The sequence below is a fragment of the Notothenia rossii genome, assembly GCF_949606895.1.
Source record: "Notothenia rossii genome assembly, chromosome: 6".
Lineage (NCBI taxonomy): Eukaryota > Metazoa > Chordata > Actinopteri > Perciformes > Nototheniidae > Notothenia > Notothenia rossii.
In genome coordinates, this window is record NC_136909.1 from 21,755,194 (window position 1) to 21,777,540 (window position 22,347).

Below are 22,347 nucleotides of genomic sequence, written 5' to 3' on the forward strand. Positions count from 1 at the left end.
GCTGGAGTAAAGGTTACAAACCTGCTCAGCCTTTAAATCCCTGTTCACCAAAGACTATACTGCAATACAATGCAACACTGACTGACATCTGATACTTTATTGGATTGTTAGGTGCAGAGGTTCCCTTTCTTTCAGACAGGTCAGGAGATACAGATACTGTTTCCAGTCCGTGCATAACATAAAAAGGTCTTTGTGCCTAATCTTCAGTTGCTGTGAGAACCATGGAGTAAATCTCAGAATGGCATTAAGCTGGAGGAGCCTAGGTGTTCATTACATAAAATAAACACAAGCACAACATATGAATCTAGTTACAATCCCACAAGAGCAAAGCGGGACAAATAGAATAACATGCATACCTACCTGAAACATACTACTGAGTATGTCATGATGTGGAAGAAAAACTATTTGCAAATGAATCGCTCTTAGAAAGAGCGCAATAGCAATGTTGTAAATAGTGTTGCACAAATGTATAACACGATTGTCAGCAAGACTGGCTAAGTCTGTTGTGGATATGCACTGGTTTATGAAATACAGCAGCAGATTTTGACAAGTAATGTCAAAATCATCCTGACATTTTGTCAAGTCAGAGTCCCTCTCATCCTCTCCATCACACCTGATCAGTGCTCGTATCTGACAGAAACTTTATCTCCAAATGATCTGCTAGAAGAGAAAATAACCCAAAGACTGTGAATTAATACTCCACAATTTTGGGTCCTTTTCTCAGGTGTGAGCGCACAGTACTTATGTCATAAGCAAAAGTCTCATCAAGATCAGAGCCAACAGACTGTCGCAGTGGCCAGTTGGGGAAAGGAAAACGAGCGGCGATGACACACGCATCATCAGGAAGCTCTTTCAACAGCTTCTCACCTAGCACCTCCATCTGTAAACCAATTAAAAGCTTTATATGCTATATGACCTATACATATTAAGAAAATGAAAATACATAATACTTCACAAGGAGGAATACTCACCAAACCTGGCGAAAGGAAAGCTGTCACATTGTTGTACGAAGACAAATCAGTCTGTGAAAGAAACATTTTGCAGATAGTCATTTACCAACTTTGATCAGGTAGGTTTGAGAAAAGCAATACTTTTTTGTTTAGACCTTACCTTCCAAAAGTCTTTTTTAACAAAGGTTGCCTGGCTGGAGGGCACTCCTCTAAAGTGGGCCTTGCTCCTGGAATAGGCCACTAAAATTGAGTTAATCTCAAACCCTGTGCATCGGAAGCCAGCAGAAGAGGCTGCAAACACCTAGAAAACCACATCAAAACACTTTAATCAGGAATTTAAGATTTTAAGTTGAGTTTTTGGCCACATATAAATTGATTATTTTCTGAAACAACATCAGCTCGCTTACCAGTCTTCCATCTCCTGATCCCAGATCTGCTAAGTGTCCTGTTCGTCCCTCAAGCAGCTGCATAATGTTCATTGTCTGCCCTTTACTGGAGGGCAAATAAGGAACCTGGACCAGAGCACCCACACTTAGTTAATCAATACAAGTCTCAATATAAGTCTCAGTAATAATGCACTATCTAGGTGACACATCTGCAGGGCTGCTTATAATCTCTAGCTGTGATTAAACTGGGTTTATTCTCTGATAATGTAATATTTCACTTTTAGATTTGAGATTACTCAGGCATGCAAATATTAATGTGGCTTTTTATTTTTATTTTAAAATGTCAAATCAAATTCAGATTTTCCATGCATCAAAAAATGCAGTCTAAATAATATTTGGATCATCTTTCCGTTTTTTTTTCAACTAAACAACTGCTTGATCCATTATGTTACAACAATGGACAAAATGCAGTTCAGATAAAGTAGTTATAAGTAACATAGAAGATTGTGCAGCTCTCTCTTGGGTTCACAAAAACATGCACCATTTGTTATGTGAAAGGGTAGAAGAAAGGCAAAGCAAGCAGTGAGCAAACAGGTAAACACAGAATAAGTAAATCTCAAGCACCAATAGTTTCAATGGGATTTTGCGTGATCCAGGCATACAAAACATTCTCCAGACTCCATACAGGCCAGTGAGCAGAGCCCCTGTGCAGGCCGACAGGACGGGGTGGGGCCTGCTGGTAGAACACACCCTGCCAGGGTCTTGCAGAATCATGTCAATGGAGTCCTCCATTACAAACGGTCACTAATAGGTTAAAAATAAAGTAAATGAAGTAGATTGAAACCTGTAATCACTTTATCAAACATAAAGTGATAAAAACATTAAACATAAAGAAGATAATCCTCTATGATCAATCCCATATTCTGTTCCCTCAGTATGAGCTATCAGGTAGACATTAAAGAGTTGAGTGGTGCAAAATGAATGGGTTCAAGAACTCCTTTGAGTTTGTATCAATTGGAATATTAAATAATAGCCTAAAATAAGCAGAGGGTACAGACGTATTGGTGGGGTACAAAAAAACTAACTGACTAATGCCTAGGTGAGTATTTTTAACAGCTGCGACAGCAGAGCTGGTATTGTTTTCAGTTTGTATGAATGTGTGTCTCATAATGTTGCTGGAGACCCTTACTGTAGCAGGAACCACCACAGAAGTGGTTTGAGTACTCTGCCAGGAATGTATATTTCTGTCTCTGTGGAAAGTTATTTTTTGTTACAAAATGCAGTCTCGGAACTTTGAACATAAAAGGGATATTTGTTTGATTTTTGTGAGAATTTAGTTGACAGAGAATAGAAGGGGATTTCAGAAAGGGGACCATTAAGCAGAATAGTTAGCCACATTCATGAACAATGAAAACAGTCAAATTCTGAGCAGCATGGTTGACATTGGTGCAGTACAATTTGTTACAGCAATGGTTATTTAACTGCTCCTAGCAAACGCTACTGCAGTCTTTATATCTAAAAATGACAGCCAAAAATATGAATTCACTAGTAAATCATTTTTAGGCTTTGTTTTGGGTTGAACATCTCTGTCAAGTTATCAGTCGCCATGTAGCTTTGAAGAATATATGTCATCACTGCGCTTTTATAAAAAAAGAAATAGCGGGTATAAATGAATGTCTCCAAATAATCCATTATGTAAAAACTGTTTAAACAAGACCTTATGTATTCATTTTATGATAAAGATAAAGGTGGGATCTCAAACCATTTATTCAACAACAAAAAAAAGACTATGTTAAGATGTGACACTAAAACAGTGCAAGGTTGCTAAGGAGGATTACATAAACAACAGTCTACCTGTGTGAATAGATATAGCTCACTTCAGGTCAGGTCAGTTGGCTTATATGGCAACAGTAGCTACAACAGAAGACATAAATATCACCAGAGCACCACGTCTCACAGCAGATGGTGCCACTGAGGCCTTCTCGTGTAGCAGCCTTCTAGAAAAGTTTGTTTACCACGCGTATAGGTCATGTACTGAAACTGTCTAAAGGACGGCTTTGTAGGGATATCAATTACTGGCATTCTCGGAAAGGCAAGCTAAGGAGCTTCGCTACATTGGCCATCGAGTTAGCACAAAGCTATACGTTTTAACACACCAACAGATTTGTAAGATTTCAGATTTGTCAACATCGGTGCAAATATGCCAAAGTAAACCACCAGATGAAAAAATATACACTATTGGCGAGCATTTTACACACATATGTACAGCTTTGAAATATTTTTAGAAGTTATAACTCACCATCTAAATGTGAGGAAGACATGGTGCTACAGCCTACCTGATCCGCCTCTCTATGCGCGCTCAACCGCCGGCCTGCAAATACACGAGCACACGAGCACGAGCACACACACACACACACACACACACACACACACACACACACACGTATATGCATTGCTTGCATACGCATATTGGTCCTCGCCTTCTTATGACAATGGTACCGTTTTGCGTTTGCACCTTTTTTTTATTAATTATGCATTTGAAAGGAATTTTTGCATTTAAACCTGGAGAGGGCGGATGTGATTATGATTGTAAACATGCTGCTTTTTTCAATTCCAACGCGGCGGCGGCCTCATCCTGCACTTTCTCCCATTGAAAGGCTCACAATAATAATATTCATCAGCACTCAGGCCTCACTTATTTGCTCAGCCGCTTGTTCTCTATAGCGGAGCTGCATGTAGTCTAATGGGGGGAGGGGGGGAGGGGGGGAGGCGCCTGCAAGACCAACCGAGAGTGACGCAAAAAGAGAGGCCATTATATTAGCTTCCTGAAGAAAAAAAGAGGAACATATACAGTCCAGCTGGGAGTTTATTATAGCTGGAGTGAATTCGAAAACAGACACGAAATGGACTTGTATGGGAAGGTAAGATGTGTGATTTTATTGGAAGACCATGGAGAGATCCAGAGGGAGAGAGATAGGGACATGATGAAATGGTTAAACCTTAGACTGTGGATATACCGTGCAGTTTCCATTTTTTGCAGTTTCTCTTGGACATTGCGTGTTGGTGATGCATATTTAATAACGAACTACAAACCTTTCCCTGCGCTTCCCGAGTATATTACACAGCTGCTGACAGATGTGCTGCGCTTAATGCTGGGTAATGTAGTAGAATCTATTATTTGGATGCCCTTCGAAACCGTGAAAAAACTACAACCCCCATGTTTGGGACCATATCGCTTACGTCAGAGAAACGCATGACACGCACTTTCCTTTGCTCGTGCTCATCTCACGCGAGGCAGGCTCGTCAGCTCAGGGGCGCGTGCCATATCCGAAGTGGAAGGGACAGCTCCCAGGTGCTGAAACTGGTCGGCGCTCACAGAGAAAAAGACACAGAGTGGGGAGAGACCAACGCCTGCGATAGACACAAATACCAAAAGCCGTATTTGCAAAACAGGGGTAGATACAGATAGAGCCGAGGCCTTCAACACAGGTTTGTTCACTCAATGCCCTTAACGCGTTTCGGTGCTCTCATTTATTAATAGTTATGTGGAAGAATGTCATGAATTCATAAAATGACCTCTTGCCCAGAATTGCTCGACTAGCATTAGCTGGCATGTAGCTTCTTGCTCAGCTATACCGTGTCAATTAATATTGGATCTTTTGTTTTTGATCGTGGTGTGCGTAAATACCAGCATTGCATTGATATTTTAAAATAGACGTCCTTACAGATGCCGCATCGGTGGTATTTGTCTTTCATACACGGAGCGAACATACACCCGGTGCAGGATCGAGCTCCGGCATCTTTCATAACCACTTGGCTACAAGGAGAGCTCGGCTGCCCATGTTTGGTTTTTAAGCGCAGTGGCTTTGTGAAAACATTCACCTTGGAGCAAAGATGACTGTGCTCTTCTTGACATCTTGTTCTTAGTCGCGTTGTACTCTGACAGCACGCAAATGCTCGGTGTAAATGTGTTTTTTTGGAGGTGAATTGTGCATTTCCATTGTAGCCTACGGTAGCTCATAATAAAATGGAAGAAAATGTAATGGCTGGTGAAATTGCCTTTCCTTTCTCATACGAAAGCTATTTTGTAAATATGTAAGACGGAAACATCACACACTTTTAATTGTAAAATGTAAACTGGCAAATCTACGTTTTAGTTTGACATATTTTGTTCAAATACAATATGGGTGTATTTTACTGTATTACTTAATCTAATTCATGAGCTTTTAAGGGAATAAGGGCTATAACAACATTTATTTAACCAATCAGTTTAACTATAGAAAAGACAAAGTCAGGTCTTTAAAATCCTGGTTATCTACTCATCAATACAACAGCTTGCTGCGTTGGTCATGCTGATTTGCCTGACACAGCCTTCTGTCACCTCTGATCTGGGCCTGCTCAGCGAGCCTGTACTGGACTCTGTTTATAACATCCACATTAAATTGAAAAACAAATATTGTGTTTATCATAAGATTATTTGCAGCACAGCTCTGAAAAGCTTCAAAGTAGCTCAAGGTGAAGCTTTGAATAAATTCTTTTCAGCATCTCTTTTGTGTTTTTGCAGATGGCTGCCACTCAGGATGCGAAAGGGAAGGGAGAGTGGGGGGACCAAAACTTTGACTACATGTTTAAGCTGCTGATCATTGGCAACAGCAGCGTAGGCAAGACGTCCTTCCTGTTCCGCTACGCCGATGACGCCTTCACTTCGGCCTTCGTCAGCACAGTGGGAATCGACTTCAAAGTGAAGACTGTGTACAAGAATGACAAGAGGATCAAACTGCAGATCTGGGTATGAAATATTAAAAACATTTTTTTAAGTTAGCCACAAAATGTTTGATTCCTGACCATACCAGATATAAAACAGTGGATTAAAGCTATTAAAGATATGTTACTTTTGCCAGTCATTGGCTATAGTCAACACAAGATGATTTCTTCCTTATTTGCTGTTAACTCTTGAATAACCTGCCAATTCCACGTTAATCTTTCTAAACTCAGCATGGGATTTGTAGATTATTTAATGATGCTAATTTATAAAGGAAGACTATATTACAGCAGAATACATGAAGCATTAACTGTGGGTTCCTTTTCATGTCAGTTTATTTCGTCATGCCAACCATGCACACATTTCCATTTAATCAGTGAAATGGAGATCATTTGCATGTTGAAACATAGCTAATGTGTGGAAGATATCTTTTTCCTGTTGTCCTCCAAGGTCTCCTGGAGGACCACCTCAGCTCTGAGGGGCTAGGAGCTCTTCAGAGTCTCCCTCCACCTCCATTCTCTGTGTCTTTGTGTTCCTGCAGAGTGACTCCTGTCTGTAAAACACTGTCAATCTCAGCCCAGAGCTCACGTTCCCCTGCCCCCTACCCATATCTTTCTCTGTGGATCAATATATTTCAAAGCCTGTGACAGGTTGGGACTTGATCGCTGTATACGGGCCATTAAAAGGTCCTCCTTATACAGGGTCACCTATGCATTAATTCAATTTTGTTTATATCTCTGAGCAAAGGTCATCCCTACTTGTTATGATTGGATACACTTCCCTTTTCATCTCTTGTTTTTCCATTATGTTATGTACACTTAATTCAAAGTTTAGAAAGTACATTCAAAGCTAATCCTTTTGCTTTCACCACTCCACCTTTTTTAAGGTATATAGATAGGTTTGTTAACATTAAAATACCTGGATGTCATTGCAAGCTATTTAAAAAATATATCAGTTTATACAAAAAAGGACCTTTGGAATCATTAAGTGATGTTTTTCATAAATCTTATTAGCCCATGTTTAATACTAGAGTTTGGATTGTAGCCTCTTAATTCGGAACAAAAAATTGAAGCATTTTTTCATTTCTTACTCTTACTTAAAAAAACATGTCACCTCAGCTGTGTGCGCTTCAAGAGCTGTATTGTGTTTCCTCGGTTTAACACACCAGGGAGGCTGTGGCTCAGTGGGATTGTGCGCTGAATTTAGTGCGCTGAACTTTGAATCACAGGGTAGCAAGTTCGAATCCCACTGCAGTCAGCATGTCGTTGTGTCCCTGGGCAAGACACTTCACCCCAAATTGCTCCTGTGGATTGGCCACAGCACTGAATGTATGTAAGTCGCTTTGGATAAAAGTGTCTAACAAGTGACATGAAATATGGAGACAGATGGAAGGCATAACATTACTGTCAGGAGACTAGTAAGTGTGAGCTTGTCACACAGCGGGAAAAAGCAACACCTTTCTTTGAATGTGTGGGAAGCGAATGTCTGTTTAATTAGGAGTTCATCTGAGCTGCAGAAGCAGATTGTCTTGTAATATCTCTGAAATAGTGCAGGGTTAGATATGTCAAAGACCTTCTCTTTCACTGTATTTCTTTTTATTTCTCGTGTTTTGTTTGCTTTACCAAATGGCAGCTTTCCTTCAGAGATTTAATTACTTGTTGTTATAACGGTTGTCTTTGCAGCAATTAGCCATCCCCAGTCATTTGGTGTTTGCTAATCTCATAAAGAGGCCAAAAGAAGCAATCCAGCAGGATGGGAAATCTAGATTTGAACAGTGTGGCTAATTGGGATAATGTGTTTTCATCATCAGCAAAGACAAGTATTCAGTAAAGCCCCTGTCGCACTGTCTCGAAATTGACACCAGATGGACACACGATAAAGGAAATGTTCAAATTCGGCTCTGATCGTAACAACATCGGGCAATTCGTGAGGGCATCTTAAGCCATCGTATGACCGCGGTGGAGTTTCTCAGGCTCCGGCAGCAACTTCGTGAGTGGTGGCAAAATCTTTGGCAGGCCAAAAAATTGCCGAAGGAACTTGCGAATGTTCATTTTCGTGTTGAATTTGTGTGTCCCTTTTGCCCTTCGTAAGGCACTCGTGAGGGCATCTTGTCAAATCGTGTCATCATCGTCTGATCATCCGTGCCATCGGGCATTTTCCGCCTCACAATACAAGACAATACGAAGGAAACAAGAAGCTGCCCGATTGTCTTAGAAAGGCAACACGACTACGTGAAGCCCTCGCAATGCCGTCGTGTAGCCATCGTTTTATAGTACGATGACATCGAGATTGCATTTATTGCAAAACAAAATCATGTAAACATATTATGTAAATAACCCAATTTGTGTTCTGTGAAACTGAAAAGGATATTAAATTGTTTTTGTTACTTTCGTTGCAGTTGTAGGTCTGAAATGTAATTTAGGTTCCTGTTTTATTTAGATATTGCTTTAGTTGTTTCTTTGGAAACAACACGACGGAGATAAGTAATAGCTTCTAATCTACATATAAAGACGGAGAAAGTAAAGAATAAAGTGTATGTTTAAATGTTAGCACCCCCCGAAGAGGCACAAGCTCTTACGTTGAGTCCGGATACATTCTAAATCATCAGTAAAGTCTACCACCATATTTTGTGTGTGGTTCGGGTGCCATCGTGTAGCCTTCTGTAGGCATCGTACTTGCTTCGGCTGTTACTTGGCTGTTGACCAACTTCGGGGCCATCTTCGTGCGAAATTCATAATTCCATATTCGTGTGTCCATCTGGTGTCAATTTCGGGACAGTGTGACAGGGGCTTTAGGCAAAGGATTGCCATCCAATGAATCTGTCTTTATTTGTCCTAACTGGGCTAAATATGAGCTCAGACTTACAGTAAGTGATGGCTATTAGCTATTGACATTGTGTTAGTTTCACAATCTATCTGCAGAGAAATAAAAGTGTCAAAATGCATCATAGAGTTGTGCCCGTTGTCATATCAGACTGAAGTGAATGAAGCACATCACTGAGTGCTGCCAGGATGAGCCTTGTGAAAGTCTTAAACTCACTTTACTGAATGAAAAAGAGTTGAGTCGTGTGCCAGGCAGCACTTTCTGCTCTCCATTCGAAGCAGTCAGCTTCTTGGATTGATTTCTAGTGAGCTGCAGAGTCAAGCGAAGCTTTTGAAGGAGCTCCAATTTGCGGGACTCATCATTTTAATTCTTTTTCCGTCCTGTCTTTTTAACTGAGAATAGCCAAATCTGCTCACAGTAATAGCCTGGAAATACTCAAAGGTCATTAAATCAATAACCCACTGAAAAATCACATGCTGAGGTTAAAACAGAATTCAGATAACTTGGATATACTATCCTTACATCCATAGTAACAATACAAATAAAATGGATTAAACACACTATTCAACCTTTTATGCAACTCCACAAACAATGTTATTTATACAACACACACACATTAGAAGCAGCCATTAAAAATGCAAACATTCACGTGCACTTTAGGTGTTATTGTACACCGACAAAAGGTCCTGGCTGTGTGTGTGTGCCGACGCTGGGCCGGCTGTGAGCTCTGCCTCTGTGAAGTGAAGGTCAGAGCTGTCCTCTGGCTATAACAGGCACACTGTTGCAGCCATGTGCACACTGACTGAAATAAAACCCACTGTGCTAAATACAATCCAGAGCTGCCTGTCCAGCTTCTGTTTAACATCAGCCAAGTGGAGCAGCCAGAAGTGCTCCATCATGATCCACAGAAGCCTGCAGACACATTCGTTGTGGGTGGAACCACAGCACAGCATAAACAGGAAGGACATCATTGGGATTCATTATTATATACCTTATCGAAAAAAATTCAATGTACTGCTCACAGCCTCTTTTCTCTTCCTTCCTCATGGACACACTCACTTCAGAACAACTTCATCTTTCTGCATTGGGAGCTATTAGCATTTTCATTGACATCTAGTAGCGAATGCTGCAGTGGGAGCTTGTTTCCAGGGTAATCTGTGTACAATGTACTACTCATCTAATGCTGTGTAATCACTTGCTTGCTTTGCCTTGGAGCAATTACTTCAGCCTTATCATGAACAGCAATCATTCTCCCAATGTTGAAATCATTTCATCTCTATTTTTAGCCCTTTCCCTAAGAAATGCATGCCATGCATGAGCTGAGCTGTGAGTACTGCACCATCGAGTGTTTAACAGCTGAGCGAGGAAAGGAAAGAATCAATCACATCAGCCAAAACTGATTCAGTGTTTTTGGCATCTCATCAATGCAAAGCGAGTGAGGCCGTGAGCATAATGATTATTTACACATCAAACACAACAAACAAAGCCATAAGTAAATCTAAAGTGTGGATCCTAAATTGTGCTCGGATTTGACCTGAAGAATCTCTTAGTACTGTATGTATAAATAGCTGCAGATTAATTATGTATGTGGGTTCTCATTTATCATTATGGACTTGCATATATGTGCTTTGCAGGGTCATGTCAATGTTGCCGAGGCTGACAGCGTGAATAACAGTCAGTGGGCTAACAGCGGTGCTAAATCATGTTGTGTGTGTGTAGGACACAGCTGGCCAGGAGCGCTACAGGACCATCACCACCGCCTACTACCGCGGGGCCATGGGCTTCATCCTCATGTACGACATCACCAACGAGGAGTCTTTCGGCGCTGTGCAGGACTGGTGAGTTCATGTTGGGCTGTTTGAGACAATTTACTTCTAAATGTAAATTGTAATATCTGTATTCTTTGGAATATATTGTACTATTATGAGAATCAGATTAACAGTAGAAGGACTTCCTGTTTGTTGCTATAAAGTCATTTGTTGAAATCATGCCGACTTGATATTGTACATGGTTTGTCCTTTTTTCCAAGACAAATCTGAAATGATCCCTAACAGATACCGCCCTTCCCTCTCTCCCTGTTATGTGACAGTGTTGTTATGTTTCATGCATGCATCTTTGTCAGGCTTGGAGATCTTAGGGAAACTTGTCAAGGTCATGGCGCTCGTCCATTAATGAGTCACACACAGAGTCTGCAGGCTGAAGAGCAAGTCTGAGCCAAGCCTAAATGTTGTTCATTATGATGCATCCGTGTCTATGAAAGGACTTGGAAGGCCACGTTGAAATGGCTGCAAAAACCGGGTTTCTGGTTTAGGATTGCTGCTCTAGGAACGAGCAAAAAAAGCACAGCACAACAACTAGATTTGGTGAAACAAAGAGGAACTTCAATTAGAAATATATGTGGTTAGATTTTTTTACACTTCGACCCTACACATATGTTGTGATAAGAAATGTGGTTTATAACATGAGGTCCTACTATGAGCTGCTGTATCTATCTCAGCCGAAGGAGACTATAGGAGAAAAACACATCCTCATTGCCGTTGACACTTGACCTGCATTCCATATTTCTGACTGTCAGTATTAAGGCCAGTGTCTACTCGGCCCTCATCACTGAACTAGCAGCGCTTGACAGCTGCTTCAGATTGCACCTGTCACGCTTAGAGCAGCTGCATTTATAGTAAGCACATACTGTTTTCAAAGCCTGGTGTTCTTTCGTTTTGGGTTGTTTAAGTTCACGGTTAATAGTGAGATGCTGCACTTTTATTAGCTTGAATTATCTACATCATCTGCCTGATTTGTATTTATATAGATTTCCAGTGAAGAGTCTTTTTGTAAAAGAGATTGAAGCTAGACCCAACTATTAACCTTTTATGGCCTCTTCGACACTTTAATGGAATAGTCAGTGTTACTGTCTGTGGTGTGGTATCTTAATTTATTCAGCCAATTGTCTCATGGCCAGCATTAATCTGAGAGAATGACCTGTGTGCTTACCTAGCAGACAGTGTGCAGATCATTCAGCTGTGTACAAGAGAGGCCCTTTTTACCCTTCATGTAGCCACAATTCTCCTTGTTTGCCTTTGCCACGGGGCTTCAATTCTACGTCCTCTTTCCCTTGTTCCTTGTGACAAGGTTGTAGAAAAAAAAGGTTGCCATGGCAACGTCTCCTTCCCCGACCGACTGTGGCTGAATTAAGCCTGTGACGTGCTCATTTCCTGCCTGTGACCGAGACAAAACATTGAAATATTGTAATGCTGACATCAAATGTAAATGCTACACATAAGACATTTTATTATGGCAACAATCTCCAAGCATTTACTTTCCATGTTGCTCTGTTCTTCTGTTCTCCATAGACTACATTGTTCCAAAAAGCATGAGTCAATCTTATCTTTTATAAGCTGCATATGCAAACACAATGTTTCTCTGACAGAACATTATGAAACACTAAAACAAGTCAGAAGTGGACAGAGGGAGGAGAGCCAACATGATGCTGCTCTCTTCCTAACTCCTCATGTCTTCCTCTCTCTCTTACTGGCTCTTTCTCTGCTGCTTGCAGCCCGTGGTGCGTTAGCTGCCCTACTTTTAGCCAGACTGCAACACCACAGGAGATATTTGTTCCCTAAATGCTTTCTCAAAATGAGTTTGGAGGTTAGAACAGTGTGGAACCTCTCCAGTGATTCACTTAATTATTGTTGTTATCATGCTGGAAAATGCAATGTCTCATTTCATTAACTGTTTGGCCTGGCCTAAAGACACAGTCCTCCAATATTGATTCACTCAGTAATAAACCAACGTTTCCCATATGTCGTGTCAGTGACCATGACTAATACCTTCAACACATACAGTTACTGACTTAGCAATCAGAAGTTAGCAGAAGCCAAAGAATAACATCTAAAGGAAAGGGAGGAAAAGCAATGTATATGACAAATATCAATGACACATTTGTAGAAAATAGCCCATTTTAACCTATATCTGAGAAATAATGACATGTTTTCAGCACAGACCAGAATTGACCTACTTTTCCACTGCCGCCATCCGTGACTCATATATTACATTTCCCAACGCCAAACACAAAGTGATGGAATCATCGTTCATGCTTGCTCCAAATAGGAATTTCTCATTACGAAAGATTATCTGCAATCTTTTAGGATTTGCGAAATTTTTGGATCTTTAAGAATCCTGTCCAACAAAACGTTTCACCAAAGCGATCCTGAGATGATGTCTAAGAGCGCAGCAACAGCATTTATTTGACTGTGATTCATTTTCTTCTTTTGTTGCGTTCAGGTCAACCCAGATAAAGACGTACTCGTGGGATAATGCGCAGGTGGTGCTGGCTGGAAATAAGTGTGATATGGAAGAGGAGAGGGTTGTGTCAGTTGACAATGGCAGACTGCTGGCAGAACAATTGGGTAAGCCCTGGAGCAACATTTAACCCTAATGCCTTTTGGGTATCATACAAAATACTGTGATAGGGATGCATGTCATTAATTAATCCGACAATAAAGTATTAATGTATCATAAAATACTGCTACATAGAAGCAGCTTTGTTTCAAATAAATATCATAGCTTTTCCTAAAACATATTTTAATTCTGCCCTGTCTTTTCTCACGTTACTTGCTCTCCGTTTCTCCAAGGTTTTGAGTTCTTCGAGACCAGCGCCAAGGACAACGTCAACGTGAAGCAGACCTTTGAACGTCTCGTCGACCTAATTTGTGACAAGATGTCCGACAGCTTGGACTCGGATCCGGCCGTCACCACAGGAGCCCCCACTGCCAAACTCACAGACAGCGCTCCGCCCCTGCAGCAGTCCGGATGCAACTGTTAGGGACGGGTGTCAGGAAGCAGAGGCAGGGCAGCGCAGGTCCGTCAGCTGGTAGAGTGTGCACAGTGTTGTCCTCCCTTATCACTCCTGCTAGTGCTGCTTCCTCTGGACTACAGCTCAAACTCTGTTTAGTAGTAGAATTACAAAATGCCGTCGTATTAACTCTTAACTTTATCACCTTATATCAAGAGCAAATAACCAGACAACCAGACATGGCTATTGTAAAATGTGTAATGTCACAGGATATCTAGAATATAGAGACACAATATTCTCATTCTTCAACTAGTTAGTATGGTCATAAACCAAGTATGATTCATAATGAGGGAAAGACCTTTAAAATATTTAAGACCTAGAATAATTATAAATGAGCGAGTGAGTCAGTGAATGCTTTAATTTTAATTTTTTGTACATGATGTATTTTCCTTTTTCTAGAATTATTTTGTCTCCTAAAGCTGCCAAATCCATGATTTAGTGCACTATAGGACGTAGCCACTTTCTTTGGTGTAATGAGTGTGTGGCTGTTGTGTGACTGTACAGTATGTGAGTGTGGGTTTGCATGAGTGTGAGTGTTATCTCTGAGTCGCAAATTTGTCATCTAAAAAAATCATCTACCTTGGATAAAAAAGTGTCCTTTTAACATCTCCCACACGGCCTCTGTAAGTTCCTCTGTCATGCTAACTTTCTGAATGAATCCAGTACGTTTAATGTCGATGTGAGTAGTATTCCACGTTTTCGCGGTCTGTAGATGTGTTATTTCCCTGATAAGTATAGCTGTAAATCGTAAAAGCAACTATTCGTATGTGTTTAGCCTTTAACATGACCCTTTATAGTTTGATGCAATGAGCATGCTGCCAAAAAAATCACATGTGCTGTTTTATCTAGAGATAGAACCCTAACATCCTCGACTTTATATAATAGCAATTATCAGCATTTCATTTAACACCAATGTCACGCTGACAAGGCACCGCACAGTGTATGCTATACAACAACTGATCAGCTCTGGCATGGAATAAACAGCCATATAAATACAAAAATATTGTTTAAATTCAGCATGCTAAAATGTCATGTTTGAATCTGAGTAAGCTGCGTAGAAAACATAGATATACTGTAGTCTAAAATGTGGATGAAGGCATATAAAGCACTGCAGTGGTCTTAAACTTAAGTCAAAGCATTGCAGAAAGCCTTTCGGTTCTACTCTACAATAATTTAAAAAACACATTTGTGCCAAAACATACAGTTCCTTTTAGCATCGTCAGTTGTTTGTTGCATAGTTGAATAAAAACTCCCATAAATTGCATGTACCAGTTATCTATGTAGATTTATATAATAAGATAGTGTATATATCACTGTGTTACAGATTTAGACGCATCATCATAGCACGTGCTGTGAGATGCAATGGGCCAATAAGTGCAATATTTTATGAATGAAACCCTGTACATAGTTTCTCCTGTGCTCGAGTACAATGACTCTATCTGCAGTGTGTGAGTGAGTTTGGTCAGAAAGGCTCTGAAACTGATGTACAATCTCTTTTAAAAAAGTGAGTGTGTGCTTCATGGTAATTTCAGCCGCTGAATGTGTGACTTAGTGTGTGTGTGTGTGTGTGTGTGTGTGTGTGTGTGTGTGTGTGTGTGTGTGTGTGTGTGTGTGTGTGTGTGTGTGTGTGTGTGTGTGTGTGTGTGTGTGTGTGTGTGTACCTGCCATATTGAACTGACAAATTCCGTATTATAGTGTATTGTTTGTGTATACCTTTTGTACAAATGTATTCACGTACTATATGCTGTTCCTGCTAATTGTTGGGTGTTGATTGATCTTGTATTATCATGTCAAAATGCAGTGTTATTGTGAAAGATAGTCAGGGAGATATCTTAGTCCATGCCATATGCCATTCTGTTGTAATTCTAAGAAAAGGGATACACAAACAAGTTCAAAGCATATGTGTGTAGAAGTGCTTTGTGCGTGTGCATCTGTGTATGTACTGAGTGGCTGAATGGGCCTTTTGATCAGCCTCTGCTATGCCCCTGGATTCACTCTTGAAGCATGTGTAATGTATGTGATATTATCATTTTAAGCCAGTAGCCATGAAATAAATTATTGTATTGATCTCCGGTCAAGATTCATTTAATAGAGGAATAGATCTGTCACTGGTCAAATGTCATTTTAGAACTCTATACATTTACATATAACTGAATATATATGTTTCTCAGAGTGCAAGCAAAGTAAGATGTATGTTTTTCAGATTATAGGAAATAAATCAGATTCTATCAGTGGGTGTCCGTGTTCTCTCTCTCTCTCTCTGTGTCTGCTGACGCTACAGGAGTATGAAGGAGGGCAGTGTGTGTGTGTGTGTGTGTGTGTGTGTGTGTGTGTGTGTGTGTGTGTGTGTGTGTGTGTGTGTGTGTGTGTGTGTGTGTGTGTGTGTGTGTGTGTGTGTGTGTGTGTGCGTGTGTGTGTGCGCGTGCGTGTGTGCGCGTGCTGCCTTCTGACCCGGGGCTGCTGTCTCTGCAGCGCTGACGCCTCCTTCCATTCACGAGCAGTGACCACCACCTAGTGTTGGACATTATACTGCACTGGCCTCAAATGCAGTGATGGAAAGTAGCCTACATTCAAATAGTGTACTAAAATACATATTTGAATGTTACACTTTATATACTTCACTACATTTTACATTTTACTTTAAACTCCTCTTCATTTATTTGACAGCTATTTGAATTAGTTAATCTACAATTAAGTGTTTACCAAAAATACATTTCTGTGCATTAAACTACCCAACCGTACAGGTACATTGAGCCTAAACAGTATAACAATTGCATTTACATATTTATGCTTCAGTATAATAATCTAACATTCAATAATATGACACCTGAGTTGCAAATACATTTACTCAAGTACAGCACTTTACAGAAAGTACTTTGAAGATTGGTATTTAAATGTTCAGTTAATTTGTATGTACACTTTCCAACAATTCACTGGAATGTTATCATTACTCCTCTACATGTTAATGTTACAGTTGTAACATGCAGCGTAGGTTTTATCCCAAACGTATGACATTACATTTGGGCGTCAGACAGAAGAATATTTAAAATATTTATTTGCAAAAATTAAAAGGTCAATTTAAATAAACAGATAGGAGGGGTAGCCCGATGACTGAGCAACGGAAGGTACACAATCAGCAGATCAATCAATTTGTCTTTATCAAAATAAGATGTCTGTATTTGACAAAAAAATTATAATTAATACATCACAAAGCAAAAGATCACAACACAGTCCCATTACCAAAAAAACATAAACTCAAAAGATGCAAAAACCAAATATATTAATTAACTAAATAACAGACCAAACCATGGCAAGAGAGTGAATGAGTATGTTAAAAGTTTGTATTGTCCTTTTACACTGTGAAAGTAGTCCAGTTAAATTCCAGTGCAGTTCAGGTGGATATGTGTATGAAATGTGTATGAATGAAGAGTCCAACCAGAGTGAGGTGAGTGGTTGCAGGTTTGTAGGGTTTTAGGTGGAGGAAATGGAAATCTCTAAAGAGGCAGAGACACTTAGCTTGAGTTCCAAGCAAGACAAATGACAGATCAGATGCAGGTCAAAAGATGATGTTTAAGATTGAATTGTTTCATCCCATCAGCTCCTGGCTTCAGTTAACTTCCAAAAACAGCCTGGTTGACCGGAAAAAGTCCTCCAAAATCCAACTTGGTGCATAAACCGGATCAGATTCCACTTCTTTCTCTTTCAGTAGTAGAGTGAGACCTCCTCTCCTCCACAGCTCTCAGCTGTGGCAGGCACCCCCCTTTGTGATCAGTGGAGGAACATTTCTATAATTTCGTATTTTTTGTTTTTATTTCCCCCGTCCTCATACAAACATATTCATATATTTGAAAGCAGTGGTGTCACCAGAGAGATTTTTCAAGTTAAGAATCTGAATTTCTATTTTTGGATCAACACAATTGACCAGCTTTCTTGTGACATGTTAATATGTCAGGAGTAGGCATATTGATCACAACTGATTATCACATACAACATATTTTAGTATGTCTTTAATGCACTTTGTACAATATCTTTGATTGGGGATGAATAAAAAAAAAAAAACTATTATAAATATGCAACTGCTTTAGATATGCAAATGACATGTGACAATACATGCCAATCACAGCCTTTTCTTTTTTTTGTATCAAGGCTGTGGTGACAGCAATCTTCCAAAAAATGTAATAATATAGATCATGTATGTATGTATGTATGTATGTATGTATGTATGTATGTATGTATGTATGATGTCAATAATAAAGAATATATTTAGAGGAGAAGAACAAGGAAACATACAGATTGGCTTTGGGTATGAAAAAATGCCAAAACCCAAAACAATGTTTTTGAAAATGTTCTTTCAGGCTTTATTACATTTTCTCTGTGAAACAAATGCATGGTGTATGCATGGTATGACCCTCTGAAACAATGACATGAAGAAACCAGTGAGTAGGCAGAATCAACCCATGCTTTTATTTAATCCATTGCATATAAAAACTTTTTTTTCATTATTTTCATTTGTTTTTTACATAAAGTTGTATGATCTACAGTGCTATCCAATAGACTGCAATTAACAAGGAATCCATTAAAATAACATTTTAATTGTCCTGTGAAACTTCCAGACAAAAAGACATAACCCAAAAAAATAATTGTCCTGAAGACCTTTTTTTAAGTTACAGTTTGTGTTTTCCTTTCATACCATAAAAAATAGAACACATAATGATAAAAGAACCCACTGTTTCCATTGGTCCAGGGCTGTTTAGAATCTACAGTATGTGTGTCAAAATAAGAGTCCCTGTTTTTGGACAAAGATGCACTCAAAACCCCTACCCCAGCCCACCCCCCCAAGCCCACCCCTCACTACAGAAATATACTAAACCCTTCTCCCGTCCAGGCAGAAAGATGTCAGTGGTTTTGGATATTGCAAGTCATGTGAGTGAAAGTGTGGGCCGAGCATAGATAAGCAACACACCGTCAGTGTTTCAGCCATAATTAATGCAGCAGTGGCTGAACATGCAGATGTGTCTCAAAGACTCTGTGCTTTGTAGGCTGTGGTTGAGCAGCGGGACACACACCTGTTGCACCCCGTTCAGTGTTTGTAGCTGTGACACTCCCACACGCATGGAGACGACACTGCAGTACCTCTGCACGGACAAAGTCACTCCCGTATCGTTTACATCCCAGCGGGTGTGTCACAGTGAGTGTAGTGTCAGGGCGTAAGGAAGTGCCAGTTGTTCACACCAGGTCTACAGCAAATACGACTCTTGGACATCCGGCTTTAGGCCACACATCACTCAGGGAGTACATCTCTGGCTTGGGATTGACCTGAATCCTGCACAATTTTACCCAGGAACACATTTTTGATAGATAAATATGTGTTTGGCTGTGAGAAAAAAAAGCAACATTTTCAAACTCACAGCAGGAGGTCAGGCCAACCCAAGCCAAAAGATCCACTAATGCAGCAAAAGAGAACTAGGAAATCAAATAGAAAAAAAGGCTAAAGTAAATGACATGCTTTGAATTTAAGGCACAGCCCATGGGCCAAGGAACAGTTTCTTTAAAAAAACAATTTGGCTTTCCCCCTCTCTTCACTGAGCTACTTCTCAGGTAAGCAACATGTCCATGGATCTTTTTTTACACCAAAGCTCATCTGTTATAAACATTCTCTCAACAAGAGGTACGTAATACAGCCACACCATCACCAAAAGGGATGATAAGAATCGACCATTTACAACAAACGGCATTATGATAGTAATAACATTAATAATTATATATTATATACAGCACAATAAATATATGTTTGTAAACAGCGATAAAACCAGAACATTGTATTACAGGTAAGGGCATTGGGTGAGGATGAAAAAAGAGGGGGAAAAAACTTGGCACAAAATGAAAGATAAAATTAGCTTTTGAAAGGACGAACACTTGTTAAAAAAAGCAGTGTGCAGTATTTCAAGTGTTTTTTAGTTTATTTTTTTACATTTGTGGGTTTTCTATATTTTATGTACAGAGAGAAATAAAAGGGATATTTGAGTATTGTAACAGCCAAGCCTGCACTGTGGTCTATGCTACAGTCAAACATTTACTGTACCACCTTTATATTGCAAAAAATACTAAAAAAATAAAAAATATACCAATAAATAATAGCATCAGGTGAAAATAAAAAAAACATGAAAAAAAGAAGCAAGTCTCGGACGAGGTGTAAGACAGCACTGGTCTAGCCTAAATATTCATGAGTGAGGGGTTTGGCGAGTTGACACATTACAAATATTAAAGTGGTGATATATTAATATATCAGTGCATCAAGAGTATCTACGTAGAGGATAGTCTTATCTGAAGACTATGCAACGGAGCTGATTGTCTTGTCGAAAACAAAGACAGCAACTGTGTTAATTGTGTTGGCAAAATGAAAATAAATTCATGCCGCCGAATAGAAAATGAAGTGAAGCTGAAAACGAGCAGCTGATGGTGATAAGTACATCACTGTTAATGAGCAAAAGAAAAGAAAGGACAGTAAAAGCTTTCATAACATTGGTATAAAATCACCCCAGTAGTTTTCACTCACCATTACTACAGTATTTCTGTATACTCCAAGCACTAATCAAGCTTCTAAAAAAAGGTGCTTTTTGTATCAACTACAAAGCATTGCATTGTCTCAGGATGTGTTCAAAAGAACTGCAGGCAACGATAATAAAATATAAAGGCTTCATCCAAATTTCAATGAAAGTAAAGCATACAGTAACGTCCCGCCTCCTTCTCAGTGAAAACTCTCACCAAACGAATAGTTGTAATGAATAATTTCAAAGTTTCACTCACAGGACTAACCGAATATGGGTATAGTGGCATGGTAATAGTAGTTTAAATGCTATTGGAGCAAGTGCAAACACTCCTAATGTAATCCAGCGGTGAAGATACACCTTCAAAACACTGAATATCTGTGACACATGTCTTCCCATTGGTTCTCTAATCCTCTCTGCTAACAAAACAAAGCCTAGGATTGCAAAAGTAAATTCTAGAAAATATCTGACTCTTACACACAGTACGATACAAACATTAAAGAGGTCTAGGACAGCATCTCAGCTGTTCAGATTTGAGCTTTGTATCAGTCAGGTTTTCAAGGAAGACTTCCACATCAGAAACGTGTGTCTCGAAAAGCTCCCCGTGTCCTGCAGCTTTCATCTCTGTCCCGTCGGGTTTTCAGCAGAACGGCAGCATATAATGCCTCCTAATTCTCAGAGGGAGGGAGTGACCTAACCGAGGGGGAGATTCTCCTTGAACACACTGATAGCCACAAGTATGGGCACTTGATAAAACACAGAAATACTGCTAAACTTTCAGGCAATGCTGAGCCGAAGCGGAGGGAAGGAAAATGTGATATTATGTATCGTGTGAACAGCTCTGAGCAGACTGAGAGCCGTTAGTCCATGTTCTAAACTTAAGCCTGTAAAGGGGAGGCCTAAAAGAGAAATAAGGACACACCACTTTAGTACAAAGAGGAATGGAGAGGAGTTTTCCTGAGTGCAAAATAACTTGAAGAAGTACCGGTGTCTGAACGAAGCGGACAGGAGGAGTGGCCAAGGTGAAGAGCAGCGCACGCTTTGGAACCAGAAACGAAGATGTATAAAAAACACAGACAAACTCCACGAAACCCAAAAAATATTCTATAAATAATCATCTGTCATTACTAAGAAGAACAGTTAATCAGCTGCTGTCCAGACACTGCTATGTGTGGGGGGGCTCCTCTTTCTCCCCCTCCTCTGCTACCTCCTCCTCCACCACACAGGTTTGTGTGCAGGGTGTCTCCCCCTCTTCCGCTACCTCCTCCTCTTCGTCGTCCCCCAACGGTTCGTCCAAAGGAACCTCTGTAGATTCAGAGTCCTGCGTACAGAGTGTTTTAGAGTCAGTGCAGCTGTTTTCCTCGTCTTCATCCTCCTCCTCATCATCATCATCCTCATCTTCTAGTTCCTCCTCCTCTTCCTCCTCCTCCGGCTGGCTGCCGCTGTCTTTCTCAGTGTCCGACTCCCCGTCCTCCTCCAGCGTGAGCTCAAACTGGAACTTGTCCCCTCCTGGAGGTCTCGTTCCATCCTCGGGATCGTCCAGGGTGGGGGAGGGGCTTGCGGGGATGGTGCTTGAATACCACTCCCTGTTGTCCTCCAGCGTGTCCAGGATGTCCTGGGCGTCTGGGTGCACCAGGTCCGCCCACGTCTCCCACAGAGGGTGGACGATATAGTCTATAAAACCCACCTACATGGGGGAAATGGGGGGAATAGGTCATCCAGTGTGTGTCTATTATATCTATTTAATATCCCATTCCTTACACACTTAATGTATCTATAATATCCTGCTTTATATTTTGTTACTGTACATTTTCAACCTGTATATTTTCTACATTTTTAATGCTATTTTATTTCCATTTGAGATGTTTACATTTTGGATTGTTTATTTTTTGTCTTTTCATTTCTCTAATGTACAATGCCTTGTCTTTTCATGCTGCTGCAACGCAAACATTTCCCCAATTGGGATCAATAAAGCACTTCTTAAAGGTCCCCTATTATACTGTTTTTCATCAATATATTATAGCTCTCA

General features: G+C 40.2%; 3 protein-coding genes across 12 annotated transcripts in view; 1 reads left to right on the plus strand and 2 right to left on the minus strand.

Annotated features, from left to right (window-relative positions):
- Positions 1-82: 82 nt before the first annotated feature.
- Positions 83-3,788, minus strand: LOC307044340 (ATP synthase subunit C lysine N-methyltransferase). Of its 3 annotated transcripts, none has more exons than XM_079689462.1 (6): positions 3,673-3,788; positions 1,961-2,140; positions 1,358-1,462; positions 1,111-1,251; positions 972-1,022; positions 83-880 (listed from the first exon to the last, which is right to left on the minus strand). In XM_079689462.1, exons 2-6 carry the CDS (start codon positions 2,126-2,128, stop codon positions 692-694), a joined length of 654 nt encoding a protein of 217 aa, XP_079545588.1. In that variant the 5' UTR covers positions 2,129-2,140; positions 3,673-3,788; the 3' UTR covers positions 83-691. The 3 variants fall into 3 exon arrangements, with proteins under 3 accessions (XP_079545588.1, XP_079545587.1, XP_079545589.1); XM_079689461.1 differs by having other exon boundaries at positions 3,636-3,743; XM_079689463.1 differs by lacking the exon at positions 3,673-3,788 and adding an exon at positions 3,191-3,250.
- Positions 3,789-4,140: 352 nt separating this feature from the next.
- rab3c (RAB3C, member RAS oncogene family) lies at positions 4,141-16,001 on the plus strand. Of its 2 annotated transcripts, none has more exons than XM_079689459.1 (5): positions 4,141-4,257; positions 5,901-6,125; positions 10,641-10,759; positions 13,200-13,324; positions 13,550-16,001. In XM_079689459.1, the coding sequence occupies exons 1-5, from the start codon at positions 4,240-4,242 to the stop codon at positions 13,738-13,740; spliced, it is 678 nt and encodes a 225-aa protein (XP_079545585.1). In that variant the 5' UTR covers positions 4,141-4,239; the 3' UTR covers positions 13,741-16,001. The 2 variants fall into 2 exon arrangements, with proteins under 2 accessions (XP_079545585.1, XP_079545586.1); XM_079689460.1 differs by lacking the exon at positions 4,141-4,257 and adding an exon at positions 4,637-4,825.
- Positions 16,002-18,211: 2,210 nt separating this feature from the next.
- The window catches only part of pde4d (phosphodiesterase 4D, cAMP-specific), a 184,822-nt gene continuing 180,686 nt past the window's right edge, over positions 18,212-22,347 (minus strand). For all 7 annotated transcript variants that reach the window (XM_079689444.1, XM_079689445.1, XM_079689446.1 and 4 more), the window contains one exon: positions 18,212-22,005. In XM_079689444.1, coding sequence (XP_079545570.1) covers positions 21,484-22,005 — 522 coding nt within the window. In that variant the 3' untranslated portion in view covers positions 18,212-21,483. The remainder of the gene's footprint in view (positions 22,006-22,347) is intronic.